This window comes from Salvelinus sp. IW2-2015, linkage group LG1 (genome assembly GCF_002910315.2).
Source record: "Salvelinus sp. IW2-2015 linkage group LG1, ASM291031v2, whole genome shotgun sequence".
NCBI classification, from domain to species: Eukaryota; Metazoa; Chordata; class Actinopteri; order Salmoniformes; family Salmonidae; genus Salvelinus; species Salvelinus sp. IW2-2015.
In genome coordinates this window covers 27,906,189-27,930,607 of record NC_036838.1, presented here as the reverse complement: position 1 = coordinate 27,930,607, position 24,419 = coordinate 27,906,189, and the positions used below count along the sequence as shown (strand labels likewise).

The following is a 24,419-nucleotide window of genomic DNA, read 5'->3' as shown; positions in this document are numbered from 1 at the left end:
TCTGTCCTCCAATAAAGCATGGAACCATTCTGAAATCTGTGAAATGTTCCGTTCGTAATCGAGGACAGTCCATGAGTACACTGCTGCTGTACAGACTGTTCCCGGTAGTTGCGCTGAGCTGCGCGAGCTGCGGCGGCGCTCAGCACAGAACTGGTTAAAGGGTCAGGGTGTCTACTAGAACACTGTGTCCTCACCAGAGCGCAGCTACAGTACAGCCGGAACATTGTGTTACTTTGTGGCCACTTTCCAAGACCTGCCCTTAATTTGTACACTAAATGCCCCCCCCCCCTCAACCCCCAGTTCCCTCCACCTTCTTCACGGTGTCATTTCAATTCTCTTCTCCATGTGGCTCAAACTCTCGTGTTGATCGTCACTAGTGCCGGGGGGTTTCGACTGTAAAAAACTGCCGACAGAACATTAAGTACCCTGGTTGGTTATGAGAGGGCGGGTTTGAAATCACCGTGCTTACGTGCGTTGCAGAGCCAGTGTAGTAATACACCGGCTGAAGTTATAGCACACGAGCAACAGAAGAAGAGAACATTAAAATTATAAATAGGTAAGTTACAGCTTTAGCCTATTTCTTATTATTTTATCGAAAAAGTGTAATTGGTTTGATTTATTGGGCATATTTTAACCAGCATGACCGAGTAGGAATCGAGTTACATTGTATCCAATTGTACCCGGTTAGACATGAAGGTGCCTCAGAATAAATAGATAAAAAATTCATACAAGTTTTCATTTTATATACTTATGATTCAGCCTATTTGTCTTATTTAGAATCAGTGTTCAACTCTATTAAGTTGTGTTCTAGGCTTATTTTCCAGATACATGTGGATATCATGCTTACTTCTATTCCTCTACTTATCACTTGTCAATGTTTTTATTGAGAGTGGATTGAATTTACATCCATTGAAGGTTTTAATCAAATGCTATTATAAAGGATAACTCTTTATAATTTTCGGTTCTTTCTTTTGCACTCTCTCTTACACACATACACAAACAGTAGAACACAAAGACACACACACACACAACACACACACACACACACACCACACACACACAACACACACACACACACACACACACACACACACACACACACACACACACACACACACTGTGAATAATGTATCTAATGTCTTACTCTCAATTAATATTTTCAATTTCATTAAAGGTAAATCAAATTGACCTAAAATGAAAACGTAGCCCCATGTCTTCTTATTACAGGTAATTAAGAAATTGCAATTAACGTTTATGTTACATTTATTCAACGTGTATCTCCAGAACCATTGGCGGTGCAGTGAGTGAATCATAGCATATAGGTGTGACTCTCCTTTGAAAAAAACAAACATGCTTTTATACATTTCTTGTTTCAGTCTCGTTATTAACTGGAAGACTGAGCAGAAGAGATATGAACTAGAACACTGTTAGAAATACATGTGTCAGTCAATTCCTTTGCGCCACAATACATGTATACAATTACAGGTTGCATGTTGGAAGGCAACCAAGGCATTTATTGCAGCACGTGTTCAAGGCTTGTTATGTGTGGGGGTTTACGTGGACATACAGTACCCTCAGTATTATCAGACCAAGGTTTCCTCCCAAGGTCTGCTTGGCCACATAATGGTTTACTGCATTTCAGCCTTCCTATCTATCTGCCAATGTTGTGGGGGCAGGTAGGTTGGTTCTGTGGTAGAGTACATGGCATTGGGTACATGTCTTTAGTATTTTATGGTGGTAAAGCTGGCAGTCAGAGGGAGGACTTGGCCCATATTCATAAAGTCTCAGAGTATGAGTACTGATCTAGGATTAGGTGCCACCAACCTGTCCATTTAATTGTATTCATTATTATGGGTAAACTAATCCTTTATCAGCACTTCTACTCCTAGACGTTCTATGATTAAGGGGCCAAGAGTGGTATGGTACGGATAGATGTGACGACGTGACCCTGTGGAAATAAATCAGAGAGAGAGTGTTGGAGAGAGAGAGTCTGAGAGAGAAAAAGAGAGCATTTCCAAGAAATGGCATCCAGCGATCGCCCTGAATGAAACGAGTCCAGACAGTATTGACTTAGCAGCACAGATACCTCTTACCTCGGGTCATATAATGCCCATGTCATTACATATCAGACTCCATTCCCTGCTTCTAGATGAAAGCCTATTCTGCTGCTACCTGGCTTTCTTTCCAACCAAGGTGCTTAATAAAAGGATCAAATTGGAAATGTGAAAATTTCAGCAAGTCTTGGACGACAATGGAAGTTGACTTGTAAAATAAGTGCGTATAATTAAAACCAACACTCTTCTTATTGTGTCCTATTAAATCAGAGAAATTCAACTAAAACCGTTAGGAAAGGCTTTCTAAAGACCCAAGGTTTTCATAGAAAACCCTGATGAGGGCTATATTTCCAATTCATTTTGTTTTAATAGTAAATGTTTTTTCTTGTCAACTTCCTTTGTCCTCCAATATTTTATGAATATTTTTCACTTAACTCCTTCTTTGAACCATGGCAGACAGTGTCCCTCTCCCCAGGACCGACAATGTCTACTTAGCCTATGTTAGACAATATCCACTATGACAGAAAATGTCCTGTTCTTGTAGACAATGTCCTGTTCTTTCAGACAGTATCCCACTCTGTAACCACGTCGGTCTTTGTCACCCAGGACAGCCAGACAGTGTGTCCAGTTTGTCTACCGCTGCTCTTTATATGTGGATTAGCGTGAAGCATTGACTTGTGATAAAGTGCTTTGAGGCACAATGTGTATCTGTGAAGTGACTGTGCTGCTGGAGCTCTCAGGACTGAATGTTCTCGGCTTTGTTATGTTCCGTCCCTGCATTTCTCCACAGGGTCTCTGAGTTCCACGGTCCCTCTGACTAAGAGACGCACGCTGCTGGCTCTACCACAGCTGTAACTTATATGGATAATTCTATACCCAGATGGTTTACATTTCTTCATCATAAAGATGAAGTTAAAGACACATGCACAAGCATTCTGAATGACTGGTGATTGGATGAAATACTGTGGTACATAATCACTAACAGTAACGTTACACATTCAGTTATTAGAGTATATATTTTTTTACAGAGTACTTCTAATATTTAGAATTTTGACTTTCCCCCCTCCAAAGTCAGATTGAACATTTCAGCAATAATTGTAAAAAATTATATATATTTTTTCTGCGTCAGTCCCAGCATTTCCCCAATTAAAAAATTATGTAATGTGCGTTAGTCTCTATTTGTGTTGAGGGGAGCCTACTTGGGTATTGCCATCCGAAGCAGATGCTGTGTTCTGACTGAGTAGGTTTCAGATTGGTGAACACCATCAGATTGTGCCAGGAACTCAGAACAGAAGGAACATCGTGTTCCCCCCCACACACTCTACACACATACACACACACACACACTCTGCGCAGACACACACAGTCTTACAAACACACTGCGCAGACACACACACATAGACGGACACACACACACCCCAGATGGACACACACATACACACGCACACACACGCACACACACTACTGCGCAGATGAACACAGACAGAGATGGACAGAGGCAGACACAGACACAGAGATGGACAGAGGCAGACACAGACACAGAGATGGACAGAGGCAGACACAGACACAGAGGTGGACAGAGACAGAGTCCGACAGACCGACACACTGGCACACATAGGCATACATGCATTCCACCGCACAGAGACACTCATATTTTAGGTTTAATTCACAATTATTTGACTAGATCATTAAATCAACTCATTATTCTTACATGTTATTGGTGTGTATGTGTGTGTGTGTTAATACATTTGGCCCTGTCAATATGAAAGCTATAACGTTACAGTTCCCAGAACATGATGTTCCGTTCCAACTTTTCTTAGAAGTGATGTCCATTCCATATTAAGAAGTGCCCCAGTCCCAGAAAATAATGATCATTTTAAGCTTTATTACTATGGTTATTGCTGTTTCCGTTAATAATGGCAAGTGATTGCACACTACTTATATAATTTTGACGTATGTGAGAACAAATGCGAGATTCTTACATACAGTCCATTCGGAAAGTATTCCAACCGCTTGACTTTTTCCACATTTTGTTACTTTATATCCTTATTCTAAAATGGATTAAATTGTTTTCCCCCCTCATCAATCTACACACAATACCCTATAATGATGTTTGCAAATTTATTACAAATAAAAAATGGAAATATCACATTTACTTAAGTATTCAGACCCTTTACTCAGTACTTTGCTGAAGCACCTTTGGCAGCGACTACATCCTAGTTTCTTCTTGGGTATGGCACTACAAGCTTGGCACACCTTTATTTGGGGAGTTTCTCCCATTCTTCTCTGCAGATCCTCTCAAGCTCTGTCAGGTTGGATGGGAAGTGCCGCTGCACAGTTATTTTCAGGTCTCTCCAGAGATGTTTGATCGGGTTCAAGTCCGGGCTCTGGCTGGGCCACTCAAGGAAATTCAGAGACTTGTCCTGAAGCAACTCCTGCGTTGTCTTGGCTGTGTGCTTAGGGTTGTTGTCCTGTTGGAAGGTGAACCTTCGCCCCAGTCTGAGGTCCTGAGCGCTGTGGAGCAGGATCTCTCGGTACTTTTCTCTGTTCATCTTTCTCTCAATCCTGACTAGTTTCTCAGTCCATGCCGCTGAAAAACATCCCCATAACATGATGATGCTGCCACCATCATGCTTCACTGTAGGGATGGTGTCAGGTTTCCTCCAGATGTGACACTTGGCATTCAGGCCAAAGACTTCAATCATGGTTTCATCAGACCAGAGAATCTTGTTTCTCATGGTCTGAGAGTCCTTTAGGTGCCTTTTTGGCAACCAAGAGGGCTGTCATATGCCTTTACTGAGGAGTGGCTTCCATCTGGCCACTCTACCATAAAGGCCTGATTGGTGGAGTGCTGCAGAGATGGTTGTCCTTCTGGAAGGTTCTCCCATCTCCACAGAGGAACTCTGGAGCTCTGTCAGAGTGACCATCGAGTTCTTGGTTACTTCCCTGACCAAGGCCCTGCTCCCCAGATTTCTCAGTTTGGCCTGGTGGCCAGCTCTAGGAAGAGTCTTGGTGGTTCCAAACTTCTTCCATTTAACAATGATGGAGGAACTGCATTCTTGGGGACCTTCAATGCTGTAGAGATGTTTTGCTACCCTTCCCCAGATTTGTGCCTCGACACAATCCTGTCTTGTAGCGCTACAGACAATTCCTTTGACCTCATGGCTTGGTTTTTGCTCTGCCATGCCCTGTCAACTGTGGGACCTTATATAGACAGGTGTGTGCCTTTCCAAATCATGGCCAACAAATTGAATTTACCACAGGTGGACTCCAATCAAGTTGTATAAACATCTCAAGGATGATCTATGGAAACAGGATGCACCTGAGCTCAATTTCGAATCTCATAGCAAAGGGTCTAAATTCTTATGTAAATAAGGCATTTCTGTTTAAAATTGTAATACATTTGCAAATATTTCTAAAAACCTGTTTTTACTTTGTCATTGTGGGGTATTGTGTGTAGATTGATGAGGATTTTTATTTTATTGAATACATTTTAGAATAAGGCTGTAACGTAACAAAATGTGGAAAAAGGGAAGGGGTCTGAATACTTTCTGAATGCACTGTAGACCTAAATGAAGCATCAAATCTGTTTGTGTGATGTGTGTGTGTGTGTGTGTGTGTGTGTGTGTGTGTGTGTGTGTGTGTGTGTGTGCATGCGTGCGTGCGTGCTTGCGCGCGTGTGTGTGTGTGAGAGAGAGAGAGTGAATATGTGTGTGTATGAGAGAGAGTGAGAGTATGTGTGTGTATATGAGAGAGATAGAGTGAGAGAGTATGTGTGGGTGTATGAGAGAGATGGAGTGAGAGAGTATATGTGGTTGTATGAGAGAAATGGAGTGAGAGAGTATGTGTGTGTGTATGAGAGAGATAGAGTGTTTGTGTTTGCGCACCCACAGGCACTTCTGTACATTATGAACAATAGCACCAGTACACAGTTAGGTACTCTCCATCAGAAAGAGGAAGAGATGAAGCTGAATGAAACGTGAAATGTGAGAGCGAGGGGTAAAGAAAGACGCAGAGATGTATCAGGGGAGGCGATGAAGGGGTAGAGTGGTGGAAGAGATGTAAGGAGGGAAGACGGAGCACAATGATTCATAGTAATAATTAATAATAGTAATGATTAATAGCCAATTAATTTAGTTTATCATGTTTGGCATGGATTGTCTAGACCAGCAGTGATGCAGGTCACTTGGTATCTAGGGGGCCAACAGATCAACTGTGTCAGCTGCTACATTTACAAATATTGAAGGGTTTGGGCCAAAGGTTTATATATACACTATGACTGACAGGGGGTGCTGTTTTGAAGCCACCGTGCCTCCATCTTGGCACTCACCCACCATTGTAAAAAATATTTTGGAAGCTATAGAAAAACATTTATTATCGTCTACACTTGCCACGTTTATTCTATTACATACACCTTCATAAATGCTTTGAATTAGATTATATAAATTAAGCATGAATATACAATATATATATCAAATCAAAGTTTATTTGTCACGTGCGCCGAATACAACACTTTACACCTTACAGTGAAATGCTTACTTACAGGCTCTAACCAATAGTGCAAAAAAGGTATTAGGTGAACAATAGGTAGGTAAAGAAATAAAACAACAGTAAAACGACAGGCTATATACAGTAGCGAGGCTATAAAAGTAGCGAGGCTACATACAGACACTGGTTAGTCAGGCTGATTGAGGTAGTATGTACATGTAGATATGGTTAAAGTGACTATGCATATATGATGAACAGAGAGTAGCAGTAGCGTAAAAGAGGGGTTGGCGGGTGGGACACAATGCAGATAGCCTGGTTAGCCAATGTGTGGGAGCGCCCCTATATATATATCTTTTTTTTTTTAAATCCTTAAAGAGGAAGTTACAGTGCCTTCAGAAAGTATACATACACCTTGACTTATTCCATATTTTGTTGATTTACAGCCTTATTTCAAAATTGATTAAATAGATATTTTCTCTCTCACCAATCGACACACAACCTTTCCTTTTTTATTAATTTCAAAAATGTTCATTATGGGGTGTTGTGTGACACAAAATCTCAATTAAATAAAATTTTAATTCAGGCTTTAACACAACAAAATGTGGAAAAGTAAAGGAAGGCATTATACTATATCCATTTTTTTAACTTAGCAATTCATTGATTCTTGAAAAATATAGCTAAGAAATGCCCCATGAGCTTTTTTCAACTGTCAAACCCCATGGGAAACCAAAATATTATTATTTTACTTCAATGTAAGCAAAGTAAATGTAAACATACACTATATAGCCTCAAAATATGGTTAAAACTATCATTTTAATTTCATGGATAATCAGACCTTACATCCATAGCTCTGTCTATGAATTTGAGAGTGGTTACATTTCTCCAGCCCCGTCCCTCAGCAGATTTTTACCAAAACAGGGGTGGGGAGAGTGTTTTGTTATCGTTATTACTGCTGATTGCCACTGTAAAGTATAATTTTTTTTAAAGTACTAATGTTACTGTCCAAATTACACTTAAAAACATGTAATTTTGTCCCTAAAGCATTGAATTTAAATACTGTAGAATTCCATTCATTCCTATGGAGGACTACTTCTTCTGGGGAGTGCCAAAATGGCCAACCAGTGGCCTCAAAGACTCTCTTTTGCCAATACATTGCATCAGCAATCCAGGGTTTATATACATAATTGGTTAGGGCCAAGGGGAAAGTGTAGGGAGAGAATTGGTATCAGCTGTGTGTGTGACTTCACTGTGGATGTCTGTGGAGGGCCACTCATAGTCAGTCAATTATGTACTGTTATAGCCTATATGACAAAGGGGGTTGTTCCACCTCAAAAAGCACAAGAAAGAGGACTTCGACACCCACCATCTCAGATTGTTCTGAAATCGTTTATGCAGTTAGTAACAGATACAATTGGCATTCCTGAAACATTATTTTGTTGAAATATAATTTGAACTGAGAAATTAAGCTAATTGATTGCACCCAAGTTGGACAGATAATATTCAGATACTATTCAATAAATATAGTGTGAAAGTATCAGGTTTTGACCACTAGATGCTACTATTCTGGCTATACAGCCACACTCTTTTATCCATTTTGCTGGTCTCTTGTGTTTACACACAATTTCACAATTTCCTTCGCAACTTTGGGTAGAAAACCAATAGATTTAGCTCATTATGAAAATTAATTGTGTGGTCATCTTCACAATTCAAGCCAGTCCTCCATGAAAGCAATTCAGTGTGTCCTTATAGTAGCTTCAACCCAACTCTCCTTGAATAGTCCACCAAGTGGCCGCTCTCTGAGAGGGCTATCCCTATGCAATTCTTATATGAAGACGTTTCCTACAAGCCCAAACCTTTGATGTAGTAATGGGCTAGGGACTAAAATGTTGTGACAACCCTAATCAAATAATGAATTGCATGGCTATCATGTTTTCAATAAAATTATCAGGAAACAGATTTATATGTATTGTGAAAGTGACATTTACCATTAAACTCAATGCAACCCAATACCATTACAATTGCAAAACAGTATACATTGTGTGTTTGGGACTTTTACCACTGAAGACCATTAGAGACCATAACAATGAAACTAGTATAACTGCTGTAGCCTAATGGTTTGCTTGTTCACCAGGAATGGTCTAACAGTAACTAATACAGACCTTTTATGAAGGGAATAAACCACTGGCAAAGGCCCCGTTTCCTGGATAAAGATTAAGCGTAAAAGAAGGACAGACTTATTTGCTTTCATGGAGGACTGGCTTGATTTGTGAGGATGACACACAAAATGTATTTTCATCATGAGCCAAACAAAAGAGACCAGCGAAATAGTGGCGGGTTTTTTACAATTTTTGGGGATTCCTTATGTCTTAAGGCGTCAGCATGTTTCAGTACGGCTGGCGCCTAGCCGTACCCGTCTAGCCGAACCGAACGAGTGCGCTTGCATACTCCCTTAAAAGACCTTCGCTTGAGAAATGAGAAAAACGGCAATAGTACTGTTTGTCCATTTTGAGAGGAAGTACACTTCCTCAAAATAGTCAGAATTAATCTAAGATAACTCAAGAAATCTGTCATTCATTTTGATGTTTTTGCCAGGGAGATCTTAGTCGTGCAATTTTACATTTATCTAAGATGTTTGGTGCAGTATTTCTCAATTAAAGAATTTGACAACAAAGACATTATTGAAGAATCGCTACTGTTCACCAATCACCGACAAAGAGGCGTGACTTTGGCTCCGAACTTTGGCTTGCCTCCTGAAAAAATTTTGTGTGCCCGAATTGCCCAAAAAACCCTCACCGAAGTCCAAAACGAACAAAAGCGTCACAAAATGTCATCATAATATATGCACAAACTCTTCCGAACTGTTTCGGCTGGGATGAATGTGGACGCCTTTACTTATTGGTAGGAAGAGGTTTGGTCCAAATCGGATGATAGGTACTATATTTATTGAATATTATCTGAATCCTATAAATTAAAATGGGACCTTTGGGTGCAATCAATTAGCTGAATTTCTCAGATATAAAATGTAATTTCAACAAAATAATGTTTTAGGAATGCCAAGCTTACCTGTTTCTAACTACAGAAACAATTTCAGAACAATCTGAGATGGTGGGTGTCATGGCATGCTGTAATGACATTGAAAGACTCAAAGTCCACTTGGGATGTTTGATTTGTTAGCTTACAATGGGCTATTTGTATTCATTGAGCAAGAGAAGTCAACAGCAAAAAGGTTTCATGAATGAATTAGCTAAGCATAAAGGTTATGTTGATGGTTTAAATCTGTTTCACGTTTGTTTAACAGCATGGTGCAAGTTCTTCAATTAGCTGTTAGATATTTTAGATAGGTGTTGGGCTAGCATAATGTTTTCTTATTTTTTGTTCTGTGTTCTGAGGTATGGTGAAATGATGACATTACAAACTGTGCAGAAATAAGTGCTACAGTACTGTGCTTGTTTCATCGTGTTCCTCAGTCCGCTTCAATTGAAGACATTTTTAAGAAAATGTTTCTGCCTTGATTTGAAATAGCCTACACCATCTGATATTAGATCCCTTCATAGTTTTCACATTTTGACAATTTTATTCAACATAAGATTGTTGTCTATCCTATAAAATGTCATACTATGTCAATACAGATTATTCAATAATCAATGACTCGATAATTGTATTAAATAAATCATACATTTATAATTGATTTAAAATGGGTCAATAGGGCATAATATCCAACGTCACAGAAAACACTGAAGCTTAATAGCGTCAACGTTATATCTTAAAAGTTAGTCCATAGTTCACAGCCAGGCTAAAGCTAAAAACAGATAAAGACATTCCAAAATCAACATTGACACAGTAAAGGTTAAAATGGCAAATATGAAAGCAACACAGCATATGGAGGACCTGAGATTTCTATAACACACTTTTAATACCTCAGCGTTCTTTAGATAGCAGACACATAACGTCATGGCGGGCGGATCTCAAGTCTGGAGTTGATGAATGATGATGACTTTAACCCTGATTGTGACTACGACAATTTTCTCATGTCCTAAGGCATGGTACCAGGCCCTAAGCTCATTGCCCGAACGGGATAAAGTACATTTTTATCTTATCTTAACTTGTGAAAAGATGCAACAGGTGGTGGTAACAGAATATTCATTAAGATTGCTACTGGCTTTTCAACAAATTCTTAGTTGGTTGTCATGCAAATTGTCACCCATTCATTAAATATTTGTTGTCATTTGTAACTTGGACATTGCTTTCAGAGGAGGTACATAACTTGAACAGATCCAGGTGACTTTATTTACAAACTACTGCCATTTGTGCGCATACACTTCTTGTTCTGGAACGGGGAGGATGGGGGTTGAGAGAATGCCAAGAAGAATGCCAAGAGTGTGCAAAGCTGTCATCAAGGCAAAGGGTGGCTACTTTGAAGAATCGTAAATATAAGATATATTTTAATTTGTTTAACACTTTTTTGGTTACTACGTGATTCCATATGTGTTATTTCATAGTTTTACAATGTAGAAAATAGTAACAATAAAGAAAAACCCTTGAATGAGTAGGTGTGTCCAAACTTTTGACTGGTACTGTATACTTTCATACATTTTTTAAACTGGTACCGTGGACCTTCAGAAGAGTCTTGTGAGGCCTGTGGCCGTCCTAGAGCAAAAAGCCATCGTGTTTGTGACACATCGTGTGTGGCATTTTCAGTCATTAAATGTGAGAAGTTTGTATCACAGTTAGTTAGGTCAGACCTACATCCACTGCACACACAACACTAGTATTATGGTATGAATTCAAATGTGCTTAAATTATATACTGTGGTTTGCGAGATAAAGGCTGCTATAGAAAGACATCAGGATAATATTATAATGTGCTCATCACCAGAAAGCTCTTCAACAGTTACCCAACAACGATGGTGCAGCATGTCTCACAAAGAGTGGCGGCACTGTTGCTCCAACAGATCTCATATTTCACGGTCCAGTTTTTTTCAGAATGAAGAAGAAACAATTTTGAAAAAATTTGACCATGGGGAAAAAAAACAAGCTACTGCGTAAAAAGGTTACCACATTGCAGTTTTGGTTGAATTGAAACCTTCGACATTGTCAAAAGTGAATGTGAGCGTAGTATACTGCTATGAACCAGCATGTTTACTGGAGTCTTGACATTAATATGATGGTATGACTGTAGCAAATTCCCAGAGTTACCATAATATACTGTGGGCTGGGAGAAGGTTGGCCATTGAGGTATATGAGGATATTATTTCTGTAGCTCATCATCAGAAAGCTTGTTTGGCTCTTCAACTGTCTCCCAATAATGTACTGTGCTGCAAGTCTCAAAATAAGTAACGGCACAGAGTTTACTCTCCGTTAGTCAGCACCTCTACATACACTGCGTCAGCTCATGCATTTTATCAGAATGAAGAAGAAACAGAGTTGAGAGGTTAGAAACGTAATTCCCTGACTTACAGAATGTCAGAGATATAGCATAGCTAACACATTTACCTACTTAAAGCATATGCGTATAATTGATTACAGTTTAATTGACATTCAGGTGGTTCTGGAAGGCCTTTTTTAAGGGGGGCTTTGTGTGTTGGTGGGGTTTTGTGAGTCTGTTATTACGTTGGTGCACATCCCAGTTTTAAACAATGTGTGTGTGACTCTTTTGTGCAGGATTAGAGTAGCATGCCCAGATGCAGATATGACCACAGATAAGGACCAGTCCATGGATGACCAGTCTCCTGCTGTGGTCTTTGCTGCCAAGGGCATCGACGTCACTCCTAGCAAAGACGAGGGAGTTCTCAAGGTAGGCTTCAACCTCATTCCCAACCTCCTCTGTGAGGGACAAACTCTGTCTTAACATACAGCAACCTGGTCTCAGAGCATTTTGTATTATTCTGTATGTAAACCGAGACACTCCCTTTAGTATATGTTACATTTCATATGGTATGTATTAATTCGTGGATGTGCATTATCCATTTCTTATGATATGTTACGAATTTGCAAAACATACAATATGTTATTAATTTTCAAAAACGTATGATATGTTGCTAATTCCAATTTGTTGTAGCTAATGCTAGGTGGTTAGGTGGCTAATGCTAACATTATCTAGCTGGCTAAGATGGCTAGGCTAGGGGTTAGGGTTAAGGGTTAGGATTAAGGTTAGGGTTAAGGTTAAGAGTTAGGTTAAAAGATTAAGGTTAGGGGAAGGGTTAGTTATCTTGCTAAGTAGTTGCAAAGTAGCTAAAAAGTAGCAAGTAGTTGAAAAGTTGCTAATTAGCTAAAATGCTAAAGTTGTTCGTGATGAGATTCCAACACGCAACCTTTGGGTTGCTAAACGTTCACCGTTATACACCTTCTCATCCACCTTCTCATCCACCCCAACCAACCACCTCCTTTCGTTTTTTTGCCTGTAACCATACCAAACGTAACATATCCTACTCATTTGAGTGTTTCAGATGTACCTTTACTATGTTACGTCTAGTCTATGAGACCAAGCTCCATACAGGAGTGCAGCTCAACTTATTACATGAAGCACACACACAAAGTCTTCCCTGTCACAGTAATCAGAGAGACTTCAGAGAAACGCATCCTTCATAATTCTGCCACCAGAATCAAGAGTGTTCCTTTGTATTGAGCACATCCTCGGTGTTACCTCTAAAACAGAGCACTGCAAGAAATGCCTAACTGTTAGGATGAAAAATAATAATAGGGGTACATGAAAAAGAAATATGTGACACGAAGAAACCATCATCACTGTCTAGCTAGAGAAACAAGTACTAGCATGCTGAGTTGAGATTATCTCAGGGCTGACATTTGTTCTTTATACAGGTGGTGAAAAACCAGGGAGAGGATGGGGACAGACCCATGATTGGGGACAAGGTAGCAGTACACTACACTGGCAAACTAATCAATGGGAAGAAGTTTGACTCCAGTATGGAACGCAAAAAACCCTTCACCTTCAGTCTGGGAAAGGGTATGTCCAAGTCTGAGACTGCCTCTTACTGCGGTACTCGTTTCTAAACATCTCAGATACCTTTTCAGCTGAAGAAGAACTGTTGTCAGGACATACAGATGTACATATTGTACATATAGCTTCTATATTATACTTACATTTTTGACATCTGTATGTATGGAAGAAAGAACTAATCTAACTCTGTATCGCCCATATGTCACTGCATATGTAGCCTACATCTGTTTGTCATGTCTCTAATTTTGTTCCCTCCACAGGTCAGGTGATTAAGGGCTTGGATATCGGTGTGTCCTCTATGCAGAGAGGAGAGGTGTGCATGCTCCTCTGTAAACCAGCATATGCCTATGGGTCAGCTGGATGCCCGCCCAAAATACCTCCCAACGCCATGTTACAGTTTGAGGTAGGTAAAGCTTAGTGGTTGCCAAGGGGATGATGGTATATAGGCCTTCCTCTGCACGTAACAAGTTTCCCCTTTATATTCTGACTGTGCATTGTCCTAGATTCTCTCTCGGCATTGTGAACAGAACACATAACACTGTCTCTGTCATCATTTTCATCATTCTGGAATCTTTCGGTTACCATTGTGTAAAAGTGTGCCACTGCTGCCAGTGTTGCTATGGCAACACATGGATGTGACGTGGCGTTTTATTCTGTCCTTACGTGTTTCTTCACTTCCTGTAGGTGGAGCTGCTGAGCTTCCAAGGCGAGGTGCTGACGGACGACGGCGGCATCACAAGGAGGATAAAGGTCAAAGGGGAGGGCTATAATAACCCCAACGACGGATCAACAGTATACGGTAAGGTGGACATGCTCTCTCTCTATCACATTCACTGTGATCTAATTGACTGTGATCTTGGTGATCAACATGTTAATTGATTTTGGTACAAAGGCTTTGTCTCACATTAACCAGGTTTCCATCCAACCTTTTTATTTGAGTAAAGTGCATGTTGGATATTTTTTTTTACGACAGGCCTGATTGAAACAGCAAAAAACTTTCCAAATGTCAACAAAACAAATTACCCAAAACAAAATATCGAGGGTCTTATTCTGGTGACATGATGATCAAGGTTTGGCTGCTGTTTGACAAATAAAAAGAATCTCGCTATTTTGTCCATAATAACGTCATCATGTAGGCTAGCCTACCCACACTGTATATCTGCCAGCTGTTGGGTAGAGCACACGTACCAAGACCAGAGTGGGCATATTCGCTACATAACCGCAATTTATTTGGTGACAAAACCAGAGTTGAAAATGTGATGGAAACCCATTTAACTTGTATTTTTTATTCAGTGCATGGGAATTTAATCACCAAAGTTATTTTTATGTGCACTACGTCATCACCGACAACCGTTTATCCGCAACAAGTCAATTAGAAGGAAACGCATATCTGATGGGAAAATGCGCATATTGTATTCATGCAGATTTTGGGGATATTCTCATGAAAATATGTCACCAATTGGATGGAAACCTAGCTAGTGACTGTGATCAGATTGATTGTGATCAAAATGTTTACAGATTTTTATACAGTCTCAAACAAGACAAAAAAACTTTTTGAACACTCAAACTAAACATGTTGAACAATCTAAACTATATTATTCTATCTGAACAGTCCATTCCCATTAAGTAAAATATAATAATATTAATATTTACCATTCAAAAAAGTATCTTATTTTCCAATTTCCTCCTGTATCCCACAGTACACCTGGAGGGTCGCTGTGAAGAGCGTCTGTTTGACTCCAGGGATGTGCAATTCGTGGTGGGCGAGTCAGAGGACATGGGCGTTCCTCTGGGTGTAGACAGGGCCATGGAGAAGATGCAGAAAGGAGAATGCTGCATGCTCTACTTAAAACCCAAGTAAGAGCTTCTACTCTACTCTACTCCCTATCGCTAGTGATGACTCTACTCTACTCCTTATCGCTAGTGATGACTTCTACTCTACTCCTTATCGCTAGTGATGACTCTACTTACTCCTATCGCTAGTGATTGACTCTACTCTTACTCCTTATCGCTAGTGATGACTCTACTCTACCTTATCGCTAGTGATGACTCTACTCTACCTCTTATCGCTAGTGATGACTCTACTCTACTCCTTATCGCTAGTGATGACTCTACTCTCTACTCCTTATCGCTAGTGATGACTCTACTCTACTCCTTATCGCTAGTGATGCCTACTCTACTCTACTCCTTATCGCTAGTGATGACTCTACTCTACTCCTTATCGCTAGTGATGACTCTACTCTACTCCTTATCGCTAGTGATGGGAAAACGAGGATTTCTGAAGGCTTCGGCACTTTTACCAAATTGTTCCAAAAAACGGTTAATTACTCGTAGCTTCATTATTTGTTCACAATGCACATTAGTGACATTTGCTGGTCAACAATAAATAGCAGCTTATCTGATTATCAGATAGACTTTTTCGTTCTCCACTGGTTTTATCAAACTCTGTGGCGCAGTTTTACCTTTTTGGCATCAGTAGCCTAAAGTTGGAATTCATGCTTCCCTTTTTTGCCTTCAAGTTTAATACAGTATATATAAAAAAAAATGGGATGCTTAAGACAGAAGCTTATACTATACTAAATATAATTACAAATATAACTAAATACAATTATTTGAACAACAAATACGTTCTGTGTGGTGCATATGTTGGATTTATCGAACGTACTGTATGTGTCAAACTATATACGTTAACGGCTTCACAGAAATGGTAGCAGAAGGTGAATGTTGAACTTTTGTTGCATACATCCAGATGGTGCGATCGAGGCGTTAGCGATTTCGACACATACCTCGAAACTCCGGTATCAAACTTACATCACTACCTATTGCTGAAGTGTCCCTGTTGCAACACAAAGTAGATACGCTCATACCCAAATAATGTTGTTGACTCATCCTATACTCGTATTTTTCGGCCAGATAAAAAAATATATTAAAAAAAGACATCCAAAACCTCACCTCAAATTATATATCAAACAGAAACATTTCTGCTAGTGAGTAGACCAATCAGTGGTCTACTCACATTAATTATTTTGAATGACCAGTATATGCCAACACCATTGCAACATAGGGAATATTTTTTTGGAAGGAAAACTATTTCACTCATATTGTAATTAATTATGGGTAATATTTCATAGAAATTTGGAAAAGTTACTTTAAATGGTCAATCTGCAGTTTCTACATACATTTCTGGACTTATAAATGATTGATATATACCCGTTGGTTCTTGAAGAATATAACTTATAAATACCTCATGAGCTTAGTTCAACTGTCGTACCCCAAGAGAACTCCAATGTTTGTAAACAAACATTGCCTCAAAACATGGTTAAAACTATAATTTTGATATCATGGATGGTAAGACCTTGAATCCATATCTATGGATTTGAGAGTGGTTACATTTATCCAGCCCCATCACTCAGCTTTTTACCAAAACAGGGTTAGGGAGGACGCTTTGTTATTGTTTCATCTGCTGATTGCTGCTTTAAACAAGCATCACTATACAAAAATCTTGACTTTATGTTTGCCTTTCATGAAACAGGTGTATGTCAGGACTAATCAGCCATACAATACTCTCTGTCTTGTTTTTTGTAGGTATGGTTTTGGAAAAGAGGGTAGAGCACATTATAAGATTGGACCAAACTCAGACCTGGTGTATGAAGTGACTCTAAACAACTTTGAGAAGGTGAGTTATACTTGCTGGATTAGATAGGGTAACAACAATGTGTTCAAGTATCCTGTTAGTGTCCCTGGAAGATACCGACAGATTGATTTTATTTGAGCTGGTGGAGTTTAGACAATGAGGGTCTCAGTTAGATATTGCATGATGGCAGAGTGACCCTGGAGAAAATAATGGGAAGAAACAGGCATCATATCAATGAAAGTCATCCTCAAATCTCCTCCTCTGAAACATAACAATATGTTCTCTTTTCAAGGCCAAAGAATCCTGGGAGTTGGATCAGAAGGAGAAACTGAAATTGTCTGCTGCAGCCAAACAGAAAGGGACCCAATATTTCAAGGTATAGTGGGCCACCTCTCTTTCAGAAAATAGACAAAAATCTCAGGGCCATTGGATTCATCTGTGTATGAATATTTCAGTAACTTGAACCAAACCCTGTGAACTTGCAGAACTTGAACCCTGCAAACAAGTTCACAAGGACATGAAAAATTGCATTTTCTTTTTCTTTCAGAATTTTTCATTTATTTAACGATTTATTTAGACAAATAGCGACATTTTCATAGTGCAAAAGCATTGTACAGTGTCAAAATTACCATAAACCTCATTATAACCTGGAAGAGTGATTTAATTAGAACATTTTCTTCAACAACGTGCATTATGAAGAGGTGACTTTTTATATATTGCTCAGATTACTAAAGTCTAGTTAAATAATCAACACCTCATACCGCACATTGTTGAAGAAAAGCTTCAAAATCACAACTGTGAGATTATAATTAGGTTCACAGTTTTTTTTGTACTTTGTACATCGCTTTTGAACTATGAAAATGTTGTCTAAAATCTATTTTGTATGAGAGACCTGCTAAACTTAGCCCATGTGTTGTCCCTGGTTGTAGGCGGGGCGTTACCTTCAGGCGGTGGTCCAGTACCAGCGCGTTGTGTCGTGGCTGGAGATGGAGTTTGGTGTGGGCAAGGAGGAGCAGCAGAAGCTCCAGGACTTCCTACTGGCTGCCCAGCTCAACCTGGCTATGTGCTACCTGAAGCTGAGAGAGTACGCACTGGTTGTGGAGAACTGCAACAAGGTACACTCTCACCGCATACCTGGCACCACGCATGAGAAACCCCACAAACATATACACGTATACCATACTGAAGCCACATAGAGCATGCAGCTAACACCTGTTCATGGAATAGCATACAGTTGTTTTTGTCTATGACTTTTTGCTCTGGGTCACTGGGGTTGTATACATGTATTAATCTGTTTGACAAGCATTAAAATTACAATCACACATTTTCAACCATTCTGTAACTTTTTTTAAACAGCTTTATAAACGAACTTAAACAGCTTTATAAACTTATAAAGCCCTTTATAAATCCTTGTAGGTACACCTTAATGTTACAAATATAGTTACCAATATAGTATCTATGTGTGTATCTTCCAGGTGATAGAGCTGGATGAGAAGAATGAGAAGGCTCTGTACCGGCGTGGGGAGGCTCGTCTCTTCCGTAACGAGTTCAGCCTGGCCATGTCTGACTTTAAACTGGTGCTGCAGGTCAACCCCTCCAACCGGGCGGCACGCGATCAAGTATCCATCTGTCAACGCAATATCCGGGAACACCACGAAAAGGACAAGAAGATCTATGCCAACATGTTCCAGAAGTTCGCTGAGCGTGACGTCAAGGTCTGTATCAACGTCTTTCACAGTCTGGATGGGATCCATCCCAAATGGCAACCTATTCCCTATGTAGTGTACTACTTTTAAACAGAGCCCTATAGGCCCTGGTCAAAAGTAGTGCACTATATAGGGAATAGGGTGCCATTTGGGATGTAATCTGGATGTGTAATCAGTTGTACAATCTGACCTGATTCACTGTTCTGTTTGAGTAAGTGGATACATGTGATATCACACGTTTATCTATTTCAATCATCTCTGCTGTGCTGCTGACCTATTGTAGTCCATCGTTCATGGTTTAGAGATTCACACTTACTGGTACTAGGCTGACACCTAGTGGTAGTATTGAGTGGCAACTTTATTTGAACTTTTTTTTATCAAATTCTCTCATTATAATATATGCCATTTAGCAGACACTTTTATCCAAGTGACACATGCATAATCATTTTTTTATGTATGAGTGGTCCTGGGAATCAAACCCACTATCCTGGCGTGGCAAGAACCATGCTCTAGCAAATAAGCTACAAAGGACCACTCATTGATGCTTCCATTTTACTCCATAATCTATTATCAAGTTGTGTCTTCATTAACATAAACATTTATATTATACTAATTCATATTACAAAACAAAATGTAGGAAAAGTTATTTATTTTAGCACAATGGAAGAAATCTACACATGACTTCCATAAACATTCTTTACTCAAGTCTCTCTCCTTTGTATCTGTGTGCTCGAACAGGCAGGGAAGGGGAAGAGGAGGAGGGGGGAGGACAGTGGAGTGATGAACGAGAACCATCAAGTGGCCATTAAGAGACGACGCAGGAGTCAGGACCACGGCCAGGACTGTCCCTGATGCTCCAGAGGAGGTCTGGAGGAGGGCAAAGCCAGGGGGGCAGGTCTCCCCTCGCTACCCACACAGAGACCAGGGGTCTGAGGCAGGAACTGGGCGGGGCTGGATCACACCCCTTCACCCTGATCTCATCATCCCCTACCTACCCCTCCACCATGTGTGCTATACCCAGCATGACAGACAGGGGGCGTGAGTGGGGAAGGCTCCAAGCCAAACAGCAATCCTTCCTTCAGTCTATAACATGGAATCCTGTCCAGGTCTTGTCCTCAACCTCATGCGTTGCGCAATTCCTCCAAATGCACACCTCAATTTAACTCAGATCCACAGACTGCATTATGTTGATAATCAAATCAAAATGAATCACATAAGATAATACAATATAATATAATTTTGCTTGGCATTGCATTTTCCCATTTTGCACATACAGATGAACAACAGGTATCATTGTATTTTGGTTGCTTTGATCTATTGGTTGGGTTGCCTTACACCTTGTGCTTAAACTCACAATTGGAATCCTAAATATATATAACTTGACCATGTGGAACAGTGGTGCGGACAAAACAGCTGGCATCATCGTCACCTAGTTGTCATGACACCCGCAGTCCCAAAAGACTAGTTATGTTTAGAAAATGAGTCATACAGTATATTTGCACAGACAGTTTGGCTGAAGAACCTCCCACTCTTTACTCTTGAACATAGAGAATTAACAAGTACAGACTCATGGACCATTGCATGCTGCAGATGCTACATACTGTTATGTGTTTGCTACTCTCTTTGACTGTCCGGGAAGTCCAAAATCAAAGAAAGTCCATTAATGAAGCTTTAAGTCTCAGCTTTCCAAGCTGCTGTCCAGTCCTCTCTGACTTCAACATTTCATTCTCTCCTGGACAAATGCTTTTTTCCATCTACGCTGTTAGAATTTGGGTTATGTGACTGATGATAATTAGGGCATATAGATTCTAGTTGTGTAGTTCTCTTCCTCCCCAGTCCTGGAATGGGTGACTGTACTGTCTGACCTTTTAGTACACTTATTTCCCTCTACTAAAATGGTGTTAAATGATGGACAAGGATTCACTTCAATCTTCAGCAAAGATTGTAAAACCACCGATGTTGTCTTTTTAGGAAAAGTAACACTCAATGATTTAAGCCTTGTATAAAATCCTGGCTTTATATTTTTGGACATTTGCTTTTGCATTCGTTGGACATCAGGCCCTTGGGTGTCTTACTGATATTATCATTGTGAAACAAGAAAAGGCAGGCTTAAACTCTCACTATAAAAAGAAACCATTGAATCCTTGTGCGTATGCTTTTTTATAAAAAAAAAAAAAATGTCTGTCTGTACCCAACACTGTTTTTGAAGGCTCACGAGTGGTGCAGTGGTCTAAGGCACTGCATTTCAGTGACAGAGGCATCACTACACACCCTGGTTCGATCCTGGGCTGTATCACAGCCGGCCATGATCGGGAGTCCCATAGGGTGGCCCACAATTGGCCCAGCGTCGTCCGGTTTAGGGGAGGGTTTTGTGACAGGTAGGCTGTCATTGTAAAATAAGAATTTGTTCTTAACTGACTTGCCTAGTTAAAAAAATGTTTTTTTGTAATTGGAGGGTAGTTACCTATACCTACATTAATGCCACAGGGTAAGGAGTTATGTGTAGTGTTGCCAGGATTAGATATCAGAGCATAAAAACCTTATCAAGAGTTTCTATGCTAATGATATCCATAATATTTGTTCACCAATGCTTTGGATACAAATGACTTTCCTTCAATTTGTACTGTTTTCTAGGGGAGCCAACTATGAATGTTATTGGACTACACTGAGCGTAACGGAGTCTTAGAGTGTAATAATACTATATATCACATACTGTACAGAGAAGCCTGCTGTAAGTGTTATTAACATGACACAGATGCTATTGAAACTGTGTATCATCCAATGATTAAGTATTCAATCTATCTCTGGTATATTTGCAAATTCAGGCATTAGAGATTACACTTTTAGTTTGCATTGACCTGCCCCCTACCCCAACTGTACTGTTAGTGATAAGTGTTCTTTGTCTACCACGGAACATTAGTGAAACGAGTGACTGGATCTCCATGGTGTTCAGTCAGAGGATCAAGATGATGTCCTTCTGTGTGTAAATATTTGAAGATAACATAACTTGAAAAGGAACAAAGAAAACCCCAGTCAAAAAGCCCCAATATCAATTGCCTGTCAAGAGAACTTGAAATTGTATTTTTTTTACTCAGTTTTAAACCAAATGTTGTGTCTGTTAGGTAGTATCATGAGTCTAGTGTTGCTCTTTAGCAATATGTTTTTGTGGAACAAAAACCTATATTACTTGAGGTGTCAAACAAGGGGGACGTACTGTAGGTAGGACACAAAGTGTATCTATGGAAATAAAAGCGAAGTCAGACACCATTTCAGTTGATGAGATAGTGTGTTGCTGTTGTAGGCTTAGTTGTATTATATATTCACTACAAGTCATATTTTTCCTGTTGTAACTCGTGTATTATTTTTTACTGCAGAACCCATAAATTCTCCGGTGGAGGTAATGTAAAATATCTTATTGGTCCTGGCGTCTGTATATACAAGTGAACAACATGCCTCCACATACTGTAGGCATGTTGTACGACCTGATAACTGGCACACTTTTAATAGGCGTTCTTTCTTACCTTACACATAACGACAAACTTGTCAAGCTTCCTCATATTTGAATTCAAATCAAATTTTATTAGTCACATGTACCAAATACAACAGGTGTAGTAGACCTTACAGTGAAATGCTTACTTACGAGCCCCTAACCGACAGTGCATTTAAAAAGAATACGGATAAGACTAAGAGATAAAAGTAACAAGTAATTCAAAAGGAGCAGTAAAAAATAACAATAGGGGGGGTGTCGGTACTGAGTCAATGTGTGGGGGCACCAGTTAGTTGAGGTAGTATGTACGTATAGGTAAAGTTAATGTGATGTGAATGTGAATAGTCTGGGTAGCCATTTGACTAGATGTTCAGGAGTCTTATGGCTTGGGGTAGAAGCTGTTTAGAAGCCTCTTGGACCTAGACTTGGCGCTCCGTTACCGCTTGCCGTGTGGTACCAGAGAGAACAGTCTATGACAAGGTTGGCTGGAGTCTTTGACAATTTTCAGGGAGCAAGGAGTTTGCAAGGAGCACACAATGTCAGTGTTGTTCTGTTCTTCTTTATTTACTGTAATGCAATACCATAACAGGGCGACAAGGGTCCCTTTCAAACTCTTGTTTATGTTAAGATGACTTTGGCATTATACCTTGTCAGTCTCTCCCTGGATTGGCTACTCTTTGAAATTTCAAATCAGTATTAAAAAGGTAGGAAATAATGGGCCAGTTTCCCAGACACAGATTAAGCCTAACCCAGGACTAAAAGGCATTCTCAATGGAGATTCTGAGAGATATGTTGTTTGAATTCAGAAATTAACATTCAACTTCCCCTGAACTTCCCCTGAAACCCTAAACGACCTAGGGCTCTTTTCAATCTGCATCGCAGAAATTCATCTTTATAGTGTGATTGAGATTTATAGGCAATGTTCTCGCTTTCGTGGAGATATACACTGTAAACGCTGTACAGTCGTGGCCAAAAGTTTTGAGAATGACACAAATATACATTTCTAAAGTTTGCTGCTTCAGTGTCTTTAGTTATTTTTGTCAGATGTTACTATGGAATACTGAAGTATAATTATAAGCATTTCATAAGTGTCAAAGGCTTTTATTGACAATTACATGAAGTTGATGCAAAGAGTCAATATATTCTTTTTCAAGACCTCTGCAATCCGCCCTGGCATGCTGTCAATTAACTTCTGGGCCACATCTTGACTGATGGCAGCCCATTCTTGCATAATCAATGTTTGGAGTTTGTCAGAATTTGTGGGTTTTGTTTGTCCACCCGCCTCTTGAGGATTGACAACAAGTTCTCAATGGGATTAAGGTCTGGGGAGTTTCCTAGGCATGGACCCAAAATATCGATGTTTTGTTCCCCGAGCCACTTAGTTATCACTTTTGCCTCATGGCAAGGTGCTCCATCATGCTGAAAAAGGCATTTCTCATCACCAAACTGTTCCTGGATGGTTGGGAGAAGTTGCTCTCGGATGATGTGTCGGTACCATTCTTTATTCATGGCTGTGTTCTCAGGCAAAATTGTGAGTGAGCCCACTCCCTTGGCTAAGAAGCAACCCCACACATGAATGGTCTCAGGATGCTTTACTGTTGGCATGGCACAGGACTGATGGTAGCGCTCACCTTGTCTTCTCCCGACAAGCTTTTTTTCCAGAAAATTACTTTACCCCAGTCCTCAGCAGTCCAATCCCTGTACCATTTGCAGAATATCAGTCTGTCCCTGATGTTTTTCCTGGAGAGAAGTGGCTTCTTTGCTGCCCTTCTTGACACCAGGCCATCCTCCAAAAGTCTTCACCTCACTGTGCGTGCAGATGCACTCACACCTGCCTGCTGCCATTCCTGAGCAAGCTCTGTACTGGTGGTGCCAGTACAGAGCTTGCAGCTGAATCAACTTTAGGATTCCGCAGCTGAATCAACTTTAGGAGACGTCCTGGCCGCTTGTTGGACTTTCTTGGGTGCCCTGAAGCCTTCTTCACAACAATTGAACCGCTCTCCTTGAAGTTCTTGATGATCCGATAAATGGTTGATTTAGGTGCAATCTTACTGGCAGCAATATCCTTGCCTGTGAAGCCCTTTTTGTGCAAA

At 40.0% G+C, this 24,419-nt stretch overlaps 1 protein-coding gene across 1 annotated transcript; it reads left to right on the top strand.

Annotated features, from left to right (window-relative positions):
* Nucleotides 1-328: 328 nt before the first annotated feature.
* On the top strand, nucleotides 329-22,106 carry LOC111963966 (peptidyl-prolyl cis-trans isomerase FKBP5). The gene is made up of 11 exons (XM_023987580.2): nucleotides 329-556; nucleotides 12,203-12,335; nucleotides 13,361-13,505; nucleotides 13,760-13,902; nucleotides 14,184-14,298; nucleotides 15,200-15,356; nucleotides 17,085-17,175; nucleotides 17,426-17,509; nucleotides 18,063-18,248; nucleotides 18,609-18,848; nucleotides 19,578-22,106. The coding sequence occupies exons 2-11, from the start codon at nucleotides 12,231-12,233 to the stop codon at nucleotides 19,689-19,691; spliced, it is 1,380 nt and encodes a 459-aa protein (XP_023843348.1). The 5' UTR covers nucleotides 329-556; nucleotides 12,203-12,230; the 3' UTR covers nucleotides 19,692-22,106.
* Nucleotides 22,107-24,419: the final 2,313 nt, after the last annotated feature.

Excerpts from the sequence above, each read along its gene's own strand:
- LOC111963966 (XM_023987580.2), top strand. The coding sequence starts at position 12,231 with ATGACCACAGATAAGGACCAGTCCATGGATGACCAGTCTCCTGCTGTG. Across the intron at positions 14,299-15,199 it reads CGACGGATCAACAGTATACG|TACACCTGGAGGGTCGCTGT; the intron begins GTAAGGTGGACA and ends TGTATCCCACAG. Across the intron at positions 18,249-18,608 it reads TTGTGGAGAACTGCAACAAG|GTGATAGAGCTGGATGAGAA; the intron begins GTACACTCTCAC and ends TGTATCTTCCAG.